The 22875-nt window shown below is 36.8% G+C and overlaps 1 protein-coding gene across 2 annotated transcripts in view; it reads left to right on the top strand.

Annotated features, from left to right (window-relative positions):
- CARS1 (cysteinyl-tRNA synthetase 1) overlaps positions 1–22875 on the top strand; it is a 36529-nt gene that overhangs the window by 3039 nt on the left and 10615 nt on the right. Inside the window, exons 2-17 of one of the 2 annotated variants that reach the window (XM_069803664.1) lie at positions 2900–3145; positions 6026–6117; positions 6966–7054; positions 7357–7453; positions 7922–8020; positions 9013–9162; positions 10388–10528; positions 11306–11394; positions 12398–12519; positions 15312–15424; positions 15978–16106; positions 16321–16450; positions 16771–16874; positions 17879–17976; positions 19391–19580; positions 20100–20168. In XM_069803664.1, coding sequence (XP_069659765.1) covers positions 2900–3145; positions 6026–6117; positions 6966–7054; positions 7357–7453; positions 7922–8020; positions 9013–9162; positions 10388–10528; positions 11306–11394; positions 12398–12519; positions 15312–15424; positions 15978–16106; positions 16321–16450; positions 16771–16874; positions 17879–17976; positions 19391–19580; positions 20100–20168 — 1958 coding nt within the window. The remainder of the gene's footprint in view (positions 1–2899; positions 3146–6025; positions 6118–6965; positions 7055–7356; positions 7454–7921; positions 8021–9012; positions 9163–10387; positions 10529–11305; positions 11395–12397; positions 12520–15311; positions 15425–15977; positions 16107–16320; positions 16451–16770; positions 16875–17878; positions 17977–19390; positions 19581–20099; positions 20169–22875) is intronic. The other variant, XM_069803665.1, reaches the window with a different exon arrangement.

The raw sequence follows: 22875 nt of genomic DNA, 5'->3' as shown, positions 1-22875 counted from the left end.
TTTGTGTAAAGATAGTTTTGATTCATTTCTTTTGCTTGAAAAGAAATGGTCCTCTGGTATACAGCCTTCCAAAAGACAGTGTTATCATATTCATTCTTTCTTCCCAGGAGAGCACTCTGTGCTTCAGGACAAGAGCTTTTGTTTTGTTAGTTCAGTCTAGTTTGGAGCTACTCAGAAGAATGCCAGAATTGAGAGTGATTTTGTCCTGTATGTACTGAAATAGGATGCTCAGACGTATTGCAGAATTGCACTGATCACTCAGCACTCTCTCAAACACAGCAAATTTGCTTGTATCTCCACATCTGACTGCAGCAGCAAGTAGAACCCATCTGTGCTAGCTTTAAGCAAGCTTTCATGGTTTGAAAAGTAGCTGTCAGTCTAGAAGAGGAAGTTTGGAGCTCAGCACAGCCTGTGAAACCAATGTGAGAAACTCGTATTGGTACAGTGAGCCTGCTGGGAGCAGAAGGCTGCTGTGGTCCTGCTGCTGCTGTGCCCTGAGAAACCCTGTCAACAGCTGCTCAGGTGTGTTCATGCTGTACTGCGTTTGCTGTGGTGTGCAGTCACGGACGTGAGTTTGGGCTGAATTTGAGTGTGACCAGTATCAATATAAAGACATCCTCCTGTTCGGTCCTCTAAGCTAACTGGTTTCTTCGATGTATTACACTTTCAAGTCTACTGTTGCTCTCGCAACTAGATATAACATCAAACTTTATAAGTTCAAGTATTAACGTGTGTGCCAAGATTTTTCAAAGTAATTTTGGTTGCCTTGCTTATCAGGGCTGAGCTGGTACCGACATTCACAGGCAGTATTTGCCACCGCTCCTTACCAAAAGTAGCTTGTATGAGTTCTGTCATCTTTGTTATATTTGTATGTAAGTTTGTGCAACTTCCATTTTAGATTGGTTTACAGATGTGGTTGAAAAGCACTTACATTGTTTCAGATACACTGACTTGCTTCCCATTAGCAGCCTGGTGTGTGAATAATGGTCATAATAACCTTAATCATACTTTGCAAATTGAGTGTTGCTTTCCTTGCAATAGATCTTCAAAGATCTTTTCTTTGAGATATAGTTTCATTTCTACACAGGTCATTCTTGTAATACTTTTTTTTTTGGCCTTCTCCCTCATATGATTCATGGATACAAAATTCACATTCAAGGAAGACTTATGTGTTAGGTTTCCATAGTTAATGAACATAACTATTTCAAACTATTTCATGTGTATAAACATGTGAAGTTCTGTGATGATAAACATCAGTAAATATTTAGGAGCCTGAAAAGTTTACAGCCAAAGCTGAATCCCATTCAGCTGGGTGAGGCAAGCCCGTAAGGTCTAGTTATGAACCATTATTTTCTTGTTATTCCTTATTTATATTGAAAAATTACATGGATAGCCCTTGAGAAGGATTGAGACTTTATGTGAATCTGACTTTGCTTTTGTGTATTAATTTTAAATATCTTTTCTGACCTTTGATTTTTTTATTATTATTATTTTTTTAATCACTGATCGTTTTTATTAGTTGTGCTATATCTCATTTATACCCCAAAAAGTCAAACACAAACATACTTGGTATTTAGACATTTCCCTGTCATTCTGAGTTCCTGCAGAATATTTTAGTAATTGATTTCCATATAGGAAATGAGCTGCTCATAAAGTCTTAACTGATGATATTTGGAGGAACTTTGCAATTCTGTAGTTCCTCACATCCTCTCCTAGCCATCACTTCCCCATCTCCTTTCATCCTTCCCTTTCCAAGAGCATTGGTCTGTGAGCACCTCCAATGCTTTGGGAACTACTTGTGCAGATGTTCGTACTAGTGTAAGAGGCAACAGTTGTGGCAGTGGTCTCTCTCGGGGTTTGGGAGCAGGGACGGGTGTTCTCATACTGCCTCTCTCGCTTTATTGTGCTATGACCTTGACTACAGCTTAAATTACCTTCTTGGCTGAGTACCTAAGCAGGGTATCAGCTTAATGTTTATACAGTACTTTGAACATGAACAGAATTACAAATGTTGAATCATTGTAGGAAAATACGAACGCTAGGGTTACCTAGTCTCAGTGTTAGCCCAGATGCCATAATGTCTGCAGTGCTTCGTACCCGCTGACTTGCACAGGGCTTGCCATTACTCTGAGCATCCCCACCAAGTCACAGAACCCTTCCGCTGCTTCCTCCATGTCCCTGCATTTGTAAAGATGAGACATAATTGAACCTGCTTTGCTTGTATACCAAATAAAATCATGGAATTAAAAAATTGTGAGGGAGGAGCACAATCTAATATCCATTCTGTTAATTTGTGCAGATCTTACTAATTTTAAATATTATTCATATGTCTGAGCAGAGAAAGTTGTGTAGGAGAAGTATGGGAATATATAGCAACAGCTTAAATTTTGTGTTGTTGGAGCAAGTAGGAGTAACTGAGCACCATACTGGGAGCTTGCATGCGGGCACCAGTCCTGCAAAGATTTAAGGATATGCTCAACTTCAGTAGACGTATTCACAGCCTATCCACAGTGTACAAAATTAATCATATTTAAATATTTGCAGGATGAGTGTTTTAGCAACGTGGAAAAGAGTCACTGATTAGGTTTGCTGTGTGTGAAGAATTTTCTCCAATTTCAAGTAGATAATATTTCTTCATGAAAAGGACCTGTGCTTTTGTCCTTATTACTCTTTGTAAAGATGTCTCCAAAAAACTTACCACAGCATGAACATATTAATATTACAGCATTAATAGGAATATATAGTTATTCAGTAGCTTGTATTCAATATATTTTTCTCAAATTTCTTGTCAGTTGCCAGAGGTAATTTAGAGGGGGAGATGTATAGTATAAGGATATATTTTGGTCATGGGATCTCCTTCTTTTAATGCTGATCAAATGTCCTGTGCCTCTCTTTACAGCTTCCAGCTACAGTTTTATTCTGAGCATTAGTGAAGAGGAAGCCAGGGTGAAGGCTTTGAATGAGTACCTGAGCACTCGTAGTTATATCCAGGGGTTCACATTTTCACATGCAGATGTGGAGGTATTCAGAAAGTTTTCGGGGCCACCTGTGGACCAGTATATCCATGTTGTCCGGTGGTACAGACACATAGAAGCAATCTATGATGGCAGCAGTGAAAAAAATGAGCCTTGTAAACTTCAAACAAGTGAGTAATATGAAACTGGTGGGCAGGTTATAGACTAGCTGACATTATGTTGGTTTTTATTGCTGAGAATTCCTAGAAGTTCGCTTTCGTACTCTCTTGCACGCTTTAAAATTTACCATATCAACTGGTATTCAAGGTCATGAAATTCTTCTTGCATACAGTTACTGTGTAATTGATAGATCCTGACCTATTTGAATCTTAAAGCTGTGTTTCCACATTTCTTTGATATTAAAATTCCTCAGTGTACAGAATTTGATTATGTGTTTTTTCTTTAAAAAGCTAGCCACTGGATTGTAACAGAATATGTGGGTTTTGGCTTGTTCCTTAAATATCAGGATTTGCTCAGTCTGCTTTTTTCCCCTGCAAGGGAAGCTAAATAGTTGTTGTATAATAAAAAAATTAATAATAAAGTAAACTGAATACTGCCTCTTATGATTGTTGTTAACACTGAATTTCAAAAAGAATGTTTGAGGTTCTTTTTTAACCCTGGTAATGTAGGCGTTGCTGATGATTTGAGGAAATACTAACTGGTTAATCTGGGTCATTGTGTAAGCATGGGTGCTGGCATTTTTGGGAGCTGCATCACTCTCCTGAGTTGTTTTCCAATGAGCTAGTCTAATTTAATTGCTTTATAGTGAGATCCTTGCTCAGGAAGTCGTGAAGTAATTACTAATAATAACATAGAGCTGTTGTATTATGCTTGCAATACCTAAAATGAATGCATAATGTCTGTCATTTTTGCTGATGGTTGTTGACTAATATTACTCCAATGCCATCTTCTCACAACCTCTCATCATACATGTTCTCAATTCCTAGCAGACCAGCAGTTAAATCAGACTGCTGCCAGTAGATTCTGTGTATGTGTGTGTGCCTGCATGTGTTCGTGCTGGATATTGATTTCCTTTCAGCAGTGAAGGGATCTCAGCTGTACCGCTGGCTCTGAGAGCAGATTTAATGCCACTAACTACAATTTGTCTGCAGACTTTCATGGATCAGGGTAGAACAATAAGAGAAAAGGTTTCTGTTTTCCTGTCCATGAACTCTTTAATGCTAAGTCTCTCTTTCTGAAGGGTTATGTCTTATTATCTTCATGACGTGTACATATGTATCAGAAGTCCTGAAATGGTGTTCTGCAGTGTTCACTCTGAAGTTGACACATGAATCTGCCACACTTCTTAGACCTTGGATATTTCATCGGTGTTTTTTTGGCTGTATCAGAGAGCTCCAGGGGTGGATTAGAGCAAATGAACTTCAGTTCAACCAGTGGGAAGACTATAGCTGGCAGAGACATATCTGAACAGATTAAACAGTATGCCTTTCACTTTGCCCATGGTGTCCATGTAGTGGATATAACATGACACCTAACTCACGAGCTGAGAACTTTAGGGTGCAGTATCTGGGGTTTTTCTTATGTTTAGTGTGGTTTTAAGTAAAGAAAGCTTTACAGATTTATCTTTTATTAGACTAACCCACATAGGCTTCTTTCCCCGAGGGAAACATTAGCCACAATTAAGCATGCCAGTGTAATCTTCATAAATCAAAGAGTAAACAAATCCATACCTTGGTGTATGGTCTGTGTAATGGATAGACTGCTCTCGTATTTGAGGTGTTCTGTTCAGGAGTACCTCATACGATGAAATGTTTAGAATAAATACATATTTCCATGGATCCATAACATGGAGATCAAATGGAGTCCATTTGTGAGACAGAGTACTACATTTAGTATCTTTTTTTCTTATTTAGGTAGTTATTAAAAAAAGGAAGATGAGGAAGAGATTAAATTTTTTACCACAAATATTTACATTACTTGAAGGTTTTCAGCCAAAATATTCATATGACGATACTAGGGGAAAAAGAGTTAATGAAGAGCACCCTGAGATACAGGATCAGAAAGGCAATTTTGTTGTCAAAACAAATAGTTTGTATAATATTTTAATTGCAGTTAAAATGCATACCATGAGAATTCCTAAAGACAGTGCTGTGTGTATTAAGCTGGCAACCTTGCTGGATTTTTGAATTTCCTCATTTGCTTTCATTCCTAGTTAATACGATAATTAGTTTAACATCATTACGGCTTTAAGCAGCCCTGTGCATAGTAAAATGCAACTCTTCGACAGATGACATACTCATACTTTTGTTTGAAAAAAACATGAGTTTAACAACTATGTTGCTTCTTAAAAAATTTAGAAGAAAACAAATGCAAGAATATTGTCACTAATATTACCCTGGGTTTTATCTATTCTCTTTAATGGCAAAATTTAGCCTCTTGCTGAATTGGAGCATATTTGTGGTAAATGAGTGTGTTCAAAAACGCCTTGTGTACATAGCAACAATGTATGATAAAAAGTTGAGGTTCTTTTTAAACCTTTCCATCTCCCCTCCCTTTCACCCTGAGTACACATACTCTGTCAATATTGGCTCTAGAGACTAACTGGTCTCTGGAGATTTTTTGCAAATTCTGTAGGAGATCTGTGATATGCTGTCACCATAAAATCAGTGGCGTTGCAGAAAGCCCAGGACTGCCATAACACTTGATTAATAATTCATTAAATTTCAAAGCTCTTGTTAACACTTTAACTGAATTGCATGCTTTTACTTTTATACCCTCTTCCTTCCTGTTACTTGGATCAAAAGTTAATAGGGATGGCAAGCCAGAAAGTAGAAAATAAACTAGATGGAAATAATTTACTTTGTTTTTAGTGGCTTTGTAGGAAGCTCTAACAAAATTAGTTGAATTACTAGGACTGGAGCTGCTTTGTCTAATATGTATTTTTTTTCTTTTGAAATAACTTAATGATGTGATAAGGAGAAAATGTTATATTGCAAATCTGTTTGTGGAAAGTGTCTTTTCAGTTCTCTTTAAACTATTTTTTCCCCTAGGTAAAGGCAAGCGTGTGCAGCCCCCCTGGTCTCCCCCTGAAGGGACAAAACATTCTAGGCTCTGTCTCTACAACAGCCTGACTCGCAATAAGGTGACTAAATGAAAGAAAAGTGGGATTTCCATAGAAACAGAAATAAAGAAGTCATCAAATGTTTGTTTCTGAAGTGTTTACCCTATCAGTAGCCAGGTTTCTGGGTTGTGTTTTGTGGAATGTTAACAAGCATGTACCAGAGATGCTGTGTCAGTCAAGTGTGTTTGCTGGGCAAGTGTTATAATATATACAACAAATACACATATACTACAAGTGTGTTTATGTATGTGTATATTGCATAATATATAGTTCCCAATTGCAAATTATCATCATGCAAAATAGTCAGGGGTTCAACTGTAAGGCACATGAGTATAGGCAATGTGAACAGAACAAAATCACAGTTTCTTTCTTTAGATGTTGTCTGTGTAAAAAAAAAAGTCTCACCAATTATATTATTGTAGTATAAACTGGTAAAACTTCTTGTGGTATTGTTTGAAAGTCCTTTGGGAAAGAGGAAATATTACGAATACTAATGTTAGGGGATGTAGTATCCAGCTATGTGTGAAATGATTATACTCTCTAACCTTTTTCAATGCAAAAGAAAGCCTCATCTTCCCTTTTACAAATGCAGCTTGAATAGTGCCCCACCTAGTCCAAATCTTTGTAATCTGATATCTTGATTGATAAGAGTTTGGATAACACAAGCAGCCACACCCTGTTCTCTCTCTCACATGATACAGCTAGTGGTGATCTTTTCTTACAGTAAAACGGGGAGTGGAATAACTATTCCTTTTTTGTAATTATAATCCATGTTTTCACATGGAGTTCTCATCTCCAAATGTGGTGTTACTGGCCTGAGATCATGTCTTCAATTTCTTCTGATCACTGTACGTTCCCTTTTGATTAAGGAAGTATTTCAGCCTCAGAATGGAAAAAAGGTCTTGTGGTATTGCTGTGGTCCAACAGTTTATGATGCTTCACACATGGGACATGCCAGGTACTGTAGTTCCTTATTTTGGTATAGGTAATAATAATGCCTATTGGAAGCAAAAGATATTAATTCTTATTTAGGTGGGTGTATTACTAGAAAATAGTCTCGTTAGACTCAACACTTGAGATTTAAGATTAAAAGCATGTTATAATGTTATGTCATTGTGTGATTAAAAACTTACTGGTAGATGAGGGAAAATTAAAACTGCTGTAAAATTACTGACTCTGAGATTAAAGTAGTTTGTGCATAGAATAGAAATAGACTTGAAGTGTTCACTAAGAACAACCCTATATCTTTTATGTTTTTAGGTCATACATCTCATTTGATATCCTGAGAAGAATCTTGAGAGATTATTTTAAATATGACGTTTTCTATTGTATGAATATTACAGATATTGATGATAAGGTAAGGTCTTTTTAAATTGCAGTCTAGAATACTGTACTTTGAGCATGGAAGTCAGAGTCTCATATGTAATTGCCATTTGGTAAGCCAAGATAAATCTTACACATATTAACTTAGACATATACTTTTGTATAGTCATTGAGTCATTGTTTTTTCTCAGTTTTGTAACATTCCTATGGTAGCAAAGCCTGTATTCTTGTATATAAATTAATGTTGTCATAAAAAATGAACACGAAGCGTTTTATAAAGATAACGTATTTTATTTGCCTGTTGTTGAGATACCTAATTAACTCTGTTGTGGTAGCTGATTAACTATGTATGGTGTGTTTAGTTTGTATTACTGCATGTAATTCTTGTAGCTTGTTAAATTTATAGGGATTCTGAATGCTTTTGGTATGTAATAGATTTTATTTGTACTTTGTATAACTACATGTTGCTTCACAAAAATATTTTCATGTTTCTGCTTTGTAGATCATCAAGAGAGCAAGACAAAATTACCTTTTTGAACGGTATAGAGAGAACAAATCAACACCAGATCAGCTACTTGAAGATGTTAAAACTGCCTCAGAGGTGGGCATGGTATTTAATCCCTGCTAGTGTCTTAGGTTCTTACTTAATAAAGTAGCAAAGCACCTAAAAAATACCTCTGACTGTGCTACCTCCTTAAACTTTCTGCTTGTTTCAGTTATTCTGTTGAACTGGTACCACACAAATTAGAAATGTTATTGGAACTGCACATCACTTTGATTTTCCATTGTTTTAAAATTGACAAGAACTATCCATGTAAAAGGCATGCCTGATTTTTGTGTTCATAGAACTTGTTTGTGAGTGCTTGTATATTGTTGTTGGGGTATTGGGGAAAAAGTTCAAAAAGCATTTGGATGTTTGTGTGTTTGAATTCAAACTTTAAAAATAACCCTTTAAAATAGTTTTTAAATGGTGGTATGTCCATAATCTTTTAAAGCTTGTGAGATTTCTCTTTTGTACCATTGATGGCCTTGGAAAGAGGAAAAAGTCTCCAAAGTTTTAGGATGTAATAAATTGTGTATGCTGGATTGTAGGTGGGAGAAGGTGATTCTCTGGTCATTTTTAGAACTACAGATCACAAAGAGATTATCAGTCTAATGAATTGAATACAGGCCTGAGAATAGGAGGCCTGGAAATTTTGCCCAAGTATCATTGCCTGACATACTCTCTAAGCATAGCATTTAATCTCTCTCTGTTTCACATTAAAGCTTCTCTTATTCAGATTTGTGATAATCACCTGTGTAATTAAGGTGATCAACTGCATCAAAAATGAAAATTGCTAAACAACAATAGTGGTGATATAGTAATTTATAAAGTCTTTCTGAAAAACTGAATTTGGATGTGAACTAAATTCTTTTGACTTCACCTTTATTTCTGATGAGGGGTATGTTTCAGTAGTTTGATCAAAGCTTTTTATGTGGCATAATGTATCATTCATCACTAGCAAGGTACTGTGTGGCTAAGATAATATATCGTGTATGGAACATAGCACTACTGTACTGCAAGTTGCTTTCTAATTTTTTTTTTAATTATAGCTCTTTTCAGTTAAATTAAGTGAGACAACAGACCCAGATAAAAAGCAGATGTTGGAAAGAATTCAAAATGCAGTGAAGTCTGCTTTTGACCCTCTACAAGAAGCTGTGCAAGCAAAACTCCCTGCAGAAGAGATCAACAGATGTCATGAGGTCAGTTTGAGCTCCTTTTTAAATTATATTTGGCTTATAATTGTTAGGGTTTTTAAAAATAATATTTAGCTTGTAGTACTTCCCTGAAACATGGAAATTCTTATTCATAGAAAGAGGAACAGTGGGCCTGAGGACTTTGTAGTACTTTGCATTCAATACAGGAAATTTGATCCTTGAATTCAACTATATAGTTTTTGGATGCTGTTTTTATCAGTGACTTTTTTTTTCCTCCCACTGTGATAATCACTCAGTTATTCTTACCTTTCCAACAGGGATTTTTCTCTTGCATATATTTAGACTTTATCTTTGACTTTTTTGTCTTGATGAATTAGTTTCAGTATAGATTACTGAACATGCATTTATGACATTCCAATACTGGTGGCAGTTTTCTACACAAGTGTTTCCATCTCTGATCAGAGAAGAAAATACATCCCAAAAAATTGCACTCAGGATAATTCTTATCCAAAGAACATTACATTTAGTGACAGTAGTCCTGTTGACTTTATTGGGCTTTGGTACTGTCCCAGTAACCAAGTCAGTCAATATAACTACTGTCTTTTAGTAACTGGTTTCCACTTTCATCTTTTCTTGCTTTCAGATTATTTGTGATAATTACCGCAGAGAGCATGGGGTATATGCTCCCTTCTTGAGAAGACTGTCTCTAAATTATCTTTTTAAAAAAAGTCCAGCTATTTTAATATCAAGTGCCTTTATAAAAGCGTATACTGACCTAACAGAATTTTAAAAACAACTAAAATCTAAGCAATCACACCTTCTGGGATATATCCTATTGTACAAAAATGTCATCTTTTAATATAAGACTGAAATGTATCCTTACTGATGTTCAAATTGGTCTTTTAACACTTTTTAGCAATGTGCACAGTGAGGCTTCTGCTAGGATTACCCAGTAGTAGTGGGGGGAACAGATGATGTAATATAACTGCAGGTCCCATCTGGTGTTTACAACGTAAATTCCACATGCTTATTTAAGTGATTGATATCAAAACAGATATCACTTATCATTTTGTCTTCCTTCCTCTGTTTGTTTCATCCATATTTATGAAGGGCAATATGATAAAAATCTGGTAGAAGCACGGATTACTCTGTATTTATAGCCAAGTGTCTTTTTTCTTGAGCAAACCTCTCTGTTCAGAATAAGATCTTTCTGCAGAGTTTAAACAGAACAAGTCTTTGATCAGTTGCGCTTACAATTATTGTTTTATAGATACTGTTGGAAGAAGCCAAAGATTTGCTGTCTGACTGGTTGGACACAAAATTTGGCAGTCAGTTGATTGACAATTCCATATTCTCAAAGCTCCCCAAATTCTGGGAAGGGGAATTTCATAAAGATATGGAAGCGCTCAATGTAAGTAAACAAACTTTTCTGTTCTAAAAGTGTATGTGCCATGCCTCATAATACCCAGAGTACAATTTAGCTCCTTAATAGCTTTCAAAAACCTCATATTTCAACCTTATTGATAAAGTATTTCCTTTAATGTGAATAGGTAGCTGTTAAATTAGCACCTGTTCTGTTTCCATCCCAACAATCTTAAATCCATTGTGCATGTTACCAGAGCCAGTTAACTGGTGATCAAGTTTGATGTGTGCACTCCATCCCTTCCCCTTGGTGTAACATGGGCTTATAGTCATAAACTGATCCAGAAATTTGAAATGGAGTGTGTTAGCTGCACAAGAGAGCCCTGCCAACCTCAGCATTTAGACTGACTACTCATCAGTCTTCAGCCACTAAGAAATTACGTGGTGATAACAATCAAGGACAGATTTGTCTGTTACAGATGAAATGCTGTGTCATATGAAGTGGCTCAGATCAGTGAAGGTTTATTTATTTACCTGCAAATCAGAGGGCCTTATTGCCTGTTCTGTCAGAAATAGAGTAAGTGGAAGAGCTGACATCTCCTGCAGTAGTTTGTTGTTAATGTTGCCTTAAAGGCTGAGGAAAAAATGGCCACAGCACATTGTTTCAGAGCAGAAAGCTTGAAAAAGGAGTCTTAGATTCTACTGTCACTTGCTTTTAAGCCTATTTTTAACTAGTGTATAATATATATGTGTATTCAGTGCATATTTGCATATATATAAATATTTATATGTATATAAAATACAAAATTCTACTTTTTATCTATAGGTTTTACCTCCAGATGTTTTAACACGGGTTAGTGAATATGTGCCAGAAATTGTGGATTTTGTGAAAAAGATTGTGGATAATGGTTATGGGTAAGTTTGCTACTGGATACTTTTTTTGTGCACTTATACTGTCTCAGAGTTAGGATGATTGCTTCCAACACTTAATTATGAACTGTTTTCTCTGTTTTCATATGCAATAGTAGTCTTTTCCAGAAGTAGTGTTTCATCACATAAAGAAACTTCAGGTTCCTTTGCAAAAGACCCTGTTATTTCTCACTTGATGAAAATGTGCTATTCTATACTTCTTATGATGTCTTACAAAGAGAGAAGTTAGATTATTAAATTTATAGGGTGAAGTCCTCGTTCATTAAAATAAATAGTCAAAGTCCCATTCACTTGAACTGTGTTTGACTCCTGGCCTTCAGCAACCAGTTTAAAAAATGGATGCCCGAATAGATGGCTAGAAATTAGTTGTAAATAACATTAAAAAAAAAATAGTAGTTGTGAACTGTTTTTCTGCCATTGTCTAATATTTGTGAAAATCAATCTAATACTCTAGAAGTTCCTAAGTATCATGATAGATTCCCATCTGAAATTTTTGAGTTCTCTTTCTGTTAATAGCCTTAATTTTTTGACGTGGATGTATTTTTACTGTGAAAAAAGCAAACCTGTGGTTCAGACTGCCATAATTTCTCTTGCATGTTCTTCCTTTAAACCTACATTTTAAAATTTTCTTTAAAAAAAAAAAAAGGAGGCATGCAGGAGGCCATTCAAAATTGTTTGCACTGAATTATCAGTGTTCCTGGTGGTCCTGAAACTTACCTTTGTGTCAGAGTTTTTATTATGGCTGTAGCGGGACAAAATTAGCAAAGTGAAGGAGGACAAAATGGACTGGGAAACAAACATGATTCATATTATATTATTGCAAAATATTAAAAGGGACCGGAAGTATTGTAGATACTTCTTCTCTTGGGACTGTTATCTGACGTCTCACCTCATAAGAGTTTAACAAAAGATGTTGTTTTTGTGATTTTTGGGATAAAATCCAGTTAAGTCTTGGTAAAAAGCTAGCTAATGACCTTTAACTTTTCAGGTATGTGTCCAATGGATCTGTATACTTTGATACTATGAAGTTTGATTCCAGTGAAAAACACTCCTATGCTAAGTTGGTTCCTGAAGCTGTAGGGGATCAAAAAGCTCTTCAAGAGGGTGAAGGTAAAAAGGGGAAATAACATTTGCTTAGGTTGCTGAAGAAGCTGATGATGTGTTGATCTCTTCAATTGATTTCACTGACATTTGAATCAAAGTTACTGTCAGAGTTGAATGGTTTACCTGCTGCACTTCCTTTACCAACAGATTTATTTTCCAAAGTTTTGTAGCTTGAGCCAGCACTTCCTGAAAGTTTTTAATTGGAAAATACCAAGAAATGTTATTCATTCTAGGATGTTTATGGGTTGGGTTTTTTTTTTCATTTGTTTGGGGGTTTTTTTGGTCACAATTATGAACAGCTCAGTCATTTGACTATAGCACAGTTATTTGGCTGTTCATCTGGTTCAAAGTAGAATCATAGAATCATTTAGGTTGGAAAAGACCTTTAAGATCATTGAGTCCTCCCGTCAACTATGCCCACTAAACCATGTCCTGAAATGCCTTGTCTACATGCTTTTTGAATACCTCCAGGGATGGTGACTCAACCACTTCCCCTGGGCAGCCTGTTCCAATGCCTTACAACCCTCTCAGTAAAGAAATTTTTCCTAATATCCAATCTAAACCTCTCCTGGCACAACTTGAGGCCATTTCCTCTCATCCTATCTCCAGCCAGCTGACAGAAGAGACCAGCACCCACCTCGCTACAACCTCCTTTCAGGTAGTTGTAGAGAGCGATAAGGTCTCCCCTCAGCCTCCTTTTCTCCAGGCTAAACAGCCCCAGTTCACTCAGCCGCTCCTCATAAGACTTGTGCCCCTCACCAACTCGGTTGCCCTTCTCTGGACACACTCCAGCACCTCAATGTCTCTCCTGTAGTGAGGGGCCCAAAACTGAACACAGTACCCCAGGTGCGGCCTCACCAGTGCCGAGTACAGGGGAACAATCACCTCCCTGCTCCTGCTGGCCACACTATTTCTGATACAGGCCAGGATGCTGTTGGCCACCTTGGCCACCTGGGCACACTGCTGGCTCATATTCAGCCGGCTGTCAACCAGCACGCCCAGGTCTTTCTCTGCCAGGCAGCTTTCCAGCCACTCTTCCCCAAGCCATAGCGCTGCATGGGGTTGCCATGACCGAAGTGCAGGACCTGGCACTTGGCCTTGTTGAACCTCATACAGTTGGCGTCGCCCATTGATCCAGCCTGTCCAAATCTCTCTGTAGACACTTCCTACCCTCAAGCAGATCGACCCTGCCTCCCAACTTGGTGTCGTCTGCAAGCTTGCTGAGTGTGCACTCAATCCCTTCGTCCAAATCATCGATAAAGATATTGAACAGAATGGGGCCCAACACCAAGCCCTGGGGAACACCACTTGTGACCCACCGCCAATTGGATTTAACCCCATTCACCACAACCCTCTGGGCTCGTCCATCCATATTTGGGTTCCTCTTTCATGCTGAGAAGTCTTTACGTTATAAATCTTGTTGTGTTGAACTAAATCCAAATATAGATTTTTTTTTTTTGAGTCAAGCCATAGCAGAGGAGTAGCTTCAAATGCTTGATAAACCAGACCCTGCTGGTTATCTGCTCCTAAGGTGGTACAGTTTTAGTAGCAAATCATCCACAAAGTCTGTCAGAAGAATATTAAAATATTTTCATATAACACTTATACTAGGTGAAATTAGGGCACTCATACTAGGTGAAACTAGCAATATCTGAGAGATGCAGCTTAAAATGGATGTGTTTGGTTTTTTTTCTTAATTCAAACCCTTATAGCTGAAATCTATGTGAAATACAAGGTGCTAGCTTAAACCACCATCTTTGTGGTAACATGAACGTAACATTTCCACCACATAACCAGCCACTTTTGTTGAATTGTTGTGTCCTTTTGCAAATAGGAACCGATGCTGAGTGATTAATGTAACTAACCAAGAGTATGCTTATGTCAAGTTATTGCTTGTCAGCCTAGCTGCTTTGACTCATTTGTGGTGATTGTGCTGACCCTGGCAGATAATGTCATTTTGACTGTTACAGGCAGCAGAAATGCTAAGCTTTGAAAGTTGCAATTAGTGTAAAAAAAAGTGTAATACTTTTACATTTAAAGTGCATAATGTTACATATTATAAACAATTGAGATTGCAGGTATCTCAAGCTGTACATCAAAATTAATTGAGAAGTTTAACCTTGACAATTTTGTCTTTAATCTGTCTTCGATTCTTATGTGGTAGGTGGTATTGTTAACCACTTTTAATCTTGCACTGTACTGCAGAAATAGTAAAGTCCCTGTGTTTTAAAGATGCTTTAATGAGAGTACTACCTAAATTATTATAAATAAGGAGCTAACAGCAAATAATGCATAACACATGATAACAAAACAGTAGACATGGCTATTGAACAATTACCAGCCATTCTGTGCAGCAGCTGAGATTAGGGGTGGAAGAAATATCCTATGTTCATGTTATGTGTGCAGATTAAGACAATCCTAGTCTTAATTTGGATTGTTCTAACTTTGGAGTGAATTGGTTCTGCAGTCTTACTTGTCTATGAGTATAGGGGACTTTGCTTCTATATTTCTTTTTCTGTAACTGCAATATTGGAATTGTGCCTGCAGAGAGAATGTAGATGAATGTCATGTCAAAACTTAGAAAGCAGTGCAGCTGATACTTTTCAGATTTCCTGTCAAACAAACATTAATCAAAAACCCAAAGAATTATCAAGGTTAATTATGAGGAATTTTGAGGGCTGAGTGGTTTTAATTATTTATTTATTTAAATTCACTTGATGTGAGCTACATCAAGACCAGAAATCAATAATGCTGGTGTTTAAATAAAATGTATATACTTACATTTTCTCTTTTGAAAGGTGACCTGAGCATCTCAGCTGATCGCTTAAGTGAGAAGCATTCTCCAAATGATTTTGCTTTGTGGAAATCCTCCAAGCCAGGGGAGCCCTCATGGGACTCTCCATGGGGAAAGGTAAGGACATTATAACCAGGGTTTAGATCTTCTATACCTTATTAAATAGCATGTTACACAAATACTTTGCCTCACCTCATATTAATAAGGTATAGATTATGGGATCTTGTGTTCAATTGTAGATTCTGTTGCTATGTTCATTTAATAATTTAGAATGTGTATCAGTCTGTCTCTTTGATACTTTTTAAACGAAAGTCTGCAAGCAGGCTCATGATGGCTGTTACTGGTCATTTGTCTGCTATTTATCTACAGGCTTTATCTGCAGTAATTTTTATAGCCTTTTTCTTCATTGTGATCAAAAATATTAATGTAATTTTAAAAAGAATAATAAGAAGGATAATCAAAGAATCACAGATGTATATGCCGTGTTTGATCTTTAAATCTAACAGTATACTTTTATGAAGCTGAGACTGAGAATCTTTATTTCTTGGTAACACTCTATCTCATTTCCTCAGGTGTGTAACTACTTAGGGGCAGACCAATGAGGGAATGATACATAGGCAGGAGAGGAAGACAATTAACTAGTAGCCAAGTAATGTCTTTTTCTTAACAGGGTCGTCCAGGTTGGCATATTGAATGTTCCGCGATGGCTGGATCCATTCTAGGAGAGTCAATGGATATTCATGGAGGAGGGTTTGATCTCCGATTTCCCCACCATGACAATGAACTGGCACAATCTGAGGTGAATGAACTGGCCTTCAGTTTCTGCAGTGAAAAAGCGACATGCTTTACTTTGACTGCAACTTACACAAGTCCATCAATTATTTTTAAAAAATTTTTATGTGTTTTGTATAAGCGTAACTTTTTGTTCTCAGGATTTTATTCTTAAATTATCCTACTTCATAGTATGTATGTAAACTGTGTTGGGTCTTTGGGGTTTTTTGTTTTTGCTGCAGGCATACTTTGAAAATGATCACTGGGTTCGGTATTTTCTGCATACTGGCCACTTAACAATTGCTGGCTGTAAAATGTCAAAATCTTTGAAGAATTTCATTACCATAAAAGATGCACTGAAGAAACATACAGGTAAAATTACTTTGGAATTTGAAGGCTTTTGATGTACTTTGAGTGGTGACTGTGGTAATTTTGTAATTCAGGCACATAATGGAGTTTCTAAAAATGGCTAACTTCAGGTGTCTGTCTTCTTCACTAATGTTAGAACAGCTTCCTTGTTCTGCTGTTCCTTGTCAGTATTATCTGTACAGATAATAGTGTTCTTGCTTTTTTGGTAGATGTATTGATAGTAAGAATATTAAAAATTCTGTTCTTAGCCACTGCAGTATTGGAGGCCATAAAAATGCTTTAGATATGATTATTTTCCTTGTTTATTTTGAAACTCCTAATAGCACGACAGTTACGGTTGGCTTTCCTCATGCACTCTTGGAAGGATACACTGGATTATTCAAATAATACCATGGAGTCCGCTATTCAGTATGAGAAGTTTATGAATGTAAGTAAGCTTTCCGTTCCTCCCCCACCTCTCTAAGCTTTGTGTTGTCATATGTGTTTCAAGAAATAGAATCCAAGGATATATAGGCCATATCCACAGACTTGAGTTTGCCTTCTGAATTCGTCAGGTGAGATGTCACAGTATTTGTTTAGCTACCACTGAACATTAAAGTCATGTAAATTCCACAGACAGCTACATTTCTCTGCAGCTGGGTGCTCTCGCCCAAGTTTTGACATCTCTGAGCAGCTTGGCACTTAAATGCAAGATTAGTTTCTCAGTTCAGCTTGCTTATAGGACTCAGTCCAACAGACACTCTCATAACATGTCTACCAGATCAGACTTTACACAAAGTAAAGTGTAAAGAGAAGGGGAGTATCATTCCTAACTTTTCTCCTCGCCACATACATTGAGCATTTGCCTCTATACATTGCGGGCCTATGTGAGGGGTCAGGCACAGTTCCTTTCCCTGCTTAGTTTGGAGCTCTGATTTAAACCCACATTTCCTACAAGGAGGCTGTACAGCATTTTGAGATCGTTGATCTTGGTGTCTCCAGCTGAAGCTATTCTGCTTTTTATGTAAAATGTTTGGTTTGGGCCACAGAATAAGTGAAAATTACTTTTCACTAAGCTGGGTGCCCACATAAAATAGGCCCTTGCTATAAAACCACTTTTATTCTTCAGCTTCAATTGCTAGCAATGCACTTAAAAATCTGCCATGAGAATTCTTGCCTAAACTTTTTTTAAATGGTATTGTATTTGAGCAGCTTGTTGTAGAGTATCATAGTGTATCATGCAGTGGCAGAGCCAAGAGAGAGAACTGAGTCCAACTGTGATTTACAGAGTTATGCAAAATGTGTGGGTTTCCTTGTTTTGACAGACATTCAGTAGGCTGAAATGGTGTTGAAACCATAAACTTTAGGAGGCTAATTAAAAAATAACGCCTTTTTGTAGTAAATATTGGTTGTGTCTAATTTAAACTGATTTTTAACTATATTCTTTTACAGGAGTTCTTTTTAAATGTGAAGGATATTCTTCGAGCTCCCACTGATGTGACAGGCCAGTTTCAGAAATGGGAAAATCAGGAAGCAGAGCTGAACAAAAAGTGAGTGGAGCATTCCTACTTCTCTGTGAATAGCCATTGTGTAGCTACATGTTTAATTTTTTTTATCCTGGCAAAGTGACTTACTATGTATATAGTGATATTTATAAATCTGTAGCATTTTCACTGAGAACCCAAACTCTGTACAAGCTAGTGAATTTATGCAACAGCTTTATGAAGTATAGATTAAATTGTTAATTTCCCTTTCATTTATGTTAAGTACACTGGCATGTCTCATCGCCCTATTTATGAAGGGGAAGAGAACTTTTTTGTTAGATAGCTGTTATTTTCTTCGCTACTTGAAACGCTGTCCTATCTGAGAAGTGACCGATAATTCACAGTGGTTACAACTGGAAAAATAGTATTTCACACATTTCAAAGTGCAGTGAGCAAACTGAGACAAACAGAAGTTAAATGACCTGACTAAAGGCACAAAAGATCGGAGTGCCAATGTTTGAAAATGTCTTATTGAGAGAGACAGTGATATCGATATTGCAGTCTTTCACTTTTATAACAAAACTATCATTATTGTTTGTAATATGAACAGCGTCCTATATGACTTCTATTATGTGTGAAATTTAAAATAGAAGCATCTTATGTTGAGTACTAAAATTGTTCCTAGTTCAGTTCACTGTTGTGGACAGTGATGTCCTCTGAAGATTTCATCTTCAACTTGAGGCTGGTGGAGATAACCCTTTTTTTTTCAAAAAGAGGGAAGATAGTAAGTAATACAGAGGTCAAAAGGAAGGCACAAAGAAGTGGGAGGAACAGAAGATATGCTTCATGGGTATTTGTTTTGTCTCCTTTCTCTACCACTTCTCATTCTCTTTTCTCTGGAAAAAGTATGTTGTTTGAAACAGTAGTACCCCCCTTGTGTGATGAAATGGTACTTAATATACTGTATTTCTTATTATGCCTATTCATGAACATTACAAATGTTTGCATGAATTTATTCCTTGTGTGCTTGTAACAGCTTCATAACACTTCACTTTGTGGTAAGTGAACTTCCAATGAAGATGGAAAAGATACTAAACAGAGTACTTGGCTGGTACATAGGGAAAGGAGAGCAATACTGTAAAGAAAAAAAAAGTAAGCACAAGAAGGTACTAAATAAGTAATTTATACTACTTTAAAAAACTGGTATGAAAATGTCAGTTGCTGAAAAAGTGTTTGATGTAATTTGTTTGGATAGTTGCTGCCAATTAGATTATCCTGCCTCCCTTTGTCCATAGCAGCAAAACAGCAGCTTTGTGATAATGCCTTTTTCTTGCTCATCTGTTTTTCCTTCAAATACAAACTATGACCAACAAAAGATTATCTCACTTGTAGGTCCTCTTACTCTTCTAACAGAGATTGTTCAGAGTAGGTTGCAGATACTTTTGACATCTATAGTAAAAAAAAAATTTTCTTCTTTTAGTTTTTACGACAAGAAGGCAGCAATTCATGAAGCACTGTGTGACAATATTGACACTCGCTCTGTCTTAGAAGAAATGCGTTCGTTAGTCAGTCAGAGTAACTCCTATATTGCTGCAAAGAAATCGTCCAGACAAATGCCAAACAGACTTCTTTTAGAAAACATCGGTTCCTATCTCTCTCAAATGCTAAAGGTATGTAAATAGTAAGTAGTAACATTGCTATTGCACTGTGCAATTATAACTGTTGTATTTCTCAAGTATGTTGGGATGTGTACAGTCTTTGTTCAAATCTTGTAGGAAACTAGAGGTCTTGCACCCCCTAACCAAAACAACCCCAAACTGCAGTGTATGCTGCGACGGGAGCAATTTGGAGTCCTTTATGTTACATTAGAATGTCAGCTAATGTTTTGTTGAATAGTGGACAGCCCCCAATACATGTAAGGAAAATTAGATAGTAGAAAAAATATGAAGTTATAATGTCAAACCTGACAGCTTTAAAGCTAAATCTTGAAAGCCAATGCTTAGTATGCTGTATCAATTCAAAACCAAAACATCTTCTTATTAGAGCAGTGAATTGTGGGTTAAATGAGAACTAGGTGGCTTCAAACCCCTAGTACATATGATTTTGCTTAGTTTTCACATACCTGTGACTTGATGTCTACAATCTTTTCTCTTTTCTTTTTTCTTTCTTTTTTTTTTTCCCTTGACCAGATTTTTGGTGCCATAGAAAGTGATGACGCAATTGGTTTTCCTGTTGGAGGGAATAGTCAAAACATAAATGTAAGTGAAGGACAAAGTACACTACACAAAATTACTCTGTGTCCTTTGAAAGCTTAGGTTAAATAAAGTGATTACATTACTGATACATAGCTGAATTACGTTCTTTCCACTTTTAACATTTGAACCTGAAGTAATTAATTGGCTTAGGAAGCAGGATTCTTGTATGAGAATTGGGGGTTTTTATAGGTTTGTTTGACTTAATGACAAATTGTATAGTAACCAGAAAAAGAATTATCTTGTCTTCTGAATGATGTGTCTGTTTAAGAAACCACATGTTAACTACAGACAGCACATGCTACAGTCTAAAGACTCATTACAAGTATTTGTATGTTAAGTAGTTTCAGAAATATAATTATACTGATTAAACTTTCTTGCGGTACACCAAAGACCAGCCTGGAGGCAGCTGGAGTTTTATCCCCATTTCAATCTCTTTTTCTGATCTCATTTGTAGCCACAGTTTTTATCTGGCTTTTGAAGGCTGTTTTGCTTTGGTCACCCAGCAGTTCTACTGTGATGCAGAATTTTTCTGGAAATAGTTGGGAGATAGCTGATGTAAGTGCTGATGGGCCCTGTAATAACAGTAATGTTTCATGGTACAGGCAGGAGAAATAACTCCATATGAAAGCTATCAACTTTGCTGTCTTTGTTCATGCAAAAAATTTGACGTGGACAAATCAGTGCTGTTTTTCAAGTATTTTTCTGCATTCAAAGGTGTGACCATATGTTCTTCTGTTCCTCCTTAAAAGGAATAAATAAAACATTTGTGGTGTAACAAAAAAGCTAAACTTTTTGTTCATCAAAGGAAGAGAAAAGCTTGCTTATGATTGAAGAATGTGAATGAACACTCATGTGATCGTGGGCCATGCAAATACTTACATTACTGTGCTGTGGAAATCTCCAGTAATGATATAATAAGGAAGATGCTCAGTATTCCATACCAAAACCCATCAATAGTGAATTTTAATTTAGCGCAGAATTATTTTGAATTTCAGACGAAAGGCAGCACCTTAACACCTTTTTAGGGAAAATGAAAATTAGATTTGTATTTAACACTTCATTCAGGCAGTGTTTACAATAGATATGCTTTATGGAAGGATTGGCAATAGCTTGGAACAAGAAGCTAAGCCCTTTCACTCCTTTAAAGTAACGTTGCCAAGGGTAGTATCTTGTGCAGAATCCTGTGCTAACACCTGTTAGCACAGTTGTCAGAAGAATCTTATTCTAACACCTGTTACAAGAAACTTCTGTTATTATCACCTAGAACATTACTGGTTTTAAGCATTATAATATAAAGATGCATAATATCACAAATGTTTTGGCTGTTTCATGAAATAGTATACCCTCTTTCAGTCTTCCATGTAGATACTTATTTTTCGTAGCAAAAATTACCAGGTTGGAATTCAAGGTTGGAAAACTTCTCATTAATTACAGAAGGCTGTGGATCAGGCCTACGGTTTCTTTGTCTAAATTGGAGATGAAGGAACCAATAGAGTCATAATCTCCAAAAAGGCATAATCCTCTTCAAAAGCTCTGAAAGAACAACTAGCTTAATTACCATGGTTCAGTAATTTACTTGAAAGGGGCTAGAAGAGATTTGAAGTCAGAAAACCTCAGGTTCCATAGTCTCATTTTCCAAATGAATTAAGCATTGCTGTCAAGTTAGTTATTCTGGAAATAAAAATCTTTCATCTTTTAATGACTGATAAAGTAGTGACAGTGCATGCTTTCCTGACACCGTGTCATTTGCATGTTGAGCTAGTTTCAGTGTAGACGGGCTAGTGGAGATGTGACTGTTGCTCACTTTCCAGAGTCTGTTCCTTCTGCCAAACTTGTCAGCAGTGGTTTCAGTTGTGAAGCTGATTGCATAGCATTCACGTTTATGAAAAGTTTTAACGGAGCCCCTCAACTCCTTTCATATGGGCACTTCTAGAACATAACAGACTATCTTGTCTGTTAATTGCACAGAAATTTGTCATGAAGATTTAACAGATGGGAAAGACACATGGAAACTGGGGGGGGAGTGTGTATTTTTTTCTCTCTTCCCCACCCTCCAAAGTAATGAAACTTTTAATTTAAGCAGTCCCCTGGGTGCCTGGCTTCTCCTCTTGGGATTCCAGAGGAGTGTTGGCAGGCAGTGCTGATCTGTAGTTGTTTCTGTAATTGTTCACTGCTGTTCACCAGCTGCTTGCTGTTGCTATTCACTACCATTGAGAGCAGGATTCTCAGGACTTTTTCTTTGAGGTTTCATGACCAGCATTTACTTACACCTGAAATAATTCAACAGTAATCTCTCCCCACTTTTTGTGGGGGAGGGAGTCGTGTGAGGAATACAGACAACTGCACTGTATTGGAAAGAAATACAATTAGCATAAGCTAACATCTGAGGAACAGATCTCTGTTCTAATGAAGATAAGTCCTAACATCAGTTTCACCTGGTATTATGTCTGACAAGCAGTTGGACCTAAGTAAGACAACACAGAGCACGAAAGGGCAAATTCATCTGGGTGCTGTTTTTATTCCTGTACTGCATTACAATTTGCTGGACTGTAGCATAACCCTGTGGAACTGATGAATCTGTAACTAAAAGGAGACAAAAAAGGAATGGGGAGAGGCAGAATCTCACAAGTGGATTTTATCTGCACAAAAGGAAAATTGACAGCTAATGCAAATTATCATCTATCCTTTGACATCAATAGAGCAGTGACAA

This window comes from Haliaeetus albicilla, chromosome 16 (genome assembly GCF_947461875.1).
Source record: "Haliaeetus albicilla chromosome 16, bHalAlb1.1, whole genome shotgun sequence".
NCBI lineage: Eukaryota > Metazoa > Chordata > Aves > Accipitriformes > Accipitridae > Haliaeetus > Haliaeetus albicilla.
This window is presented reverse-complemented; position numbering and strand designations above follow the sequence as displayed.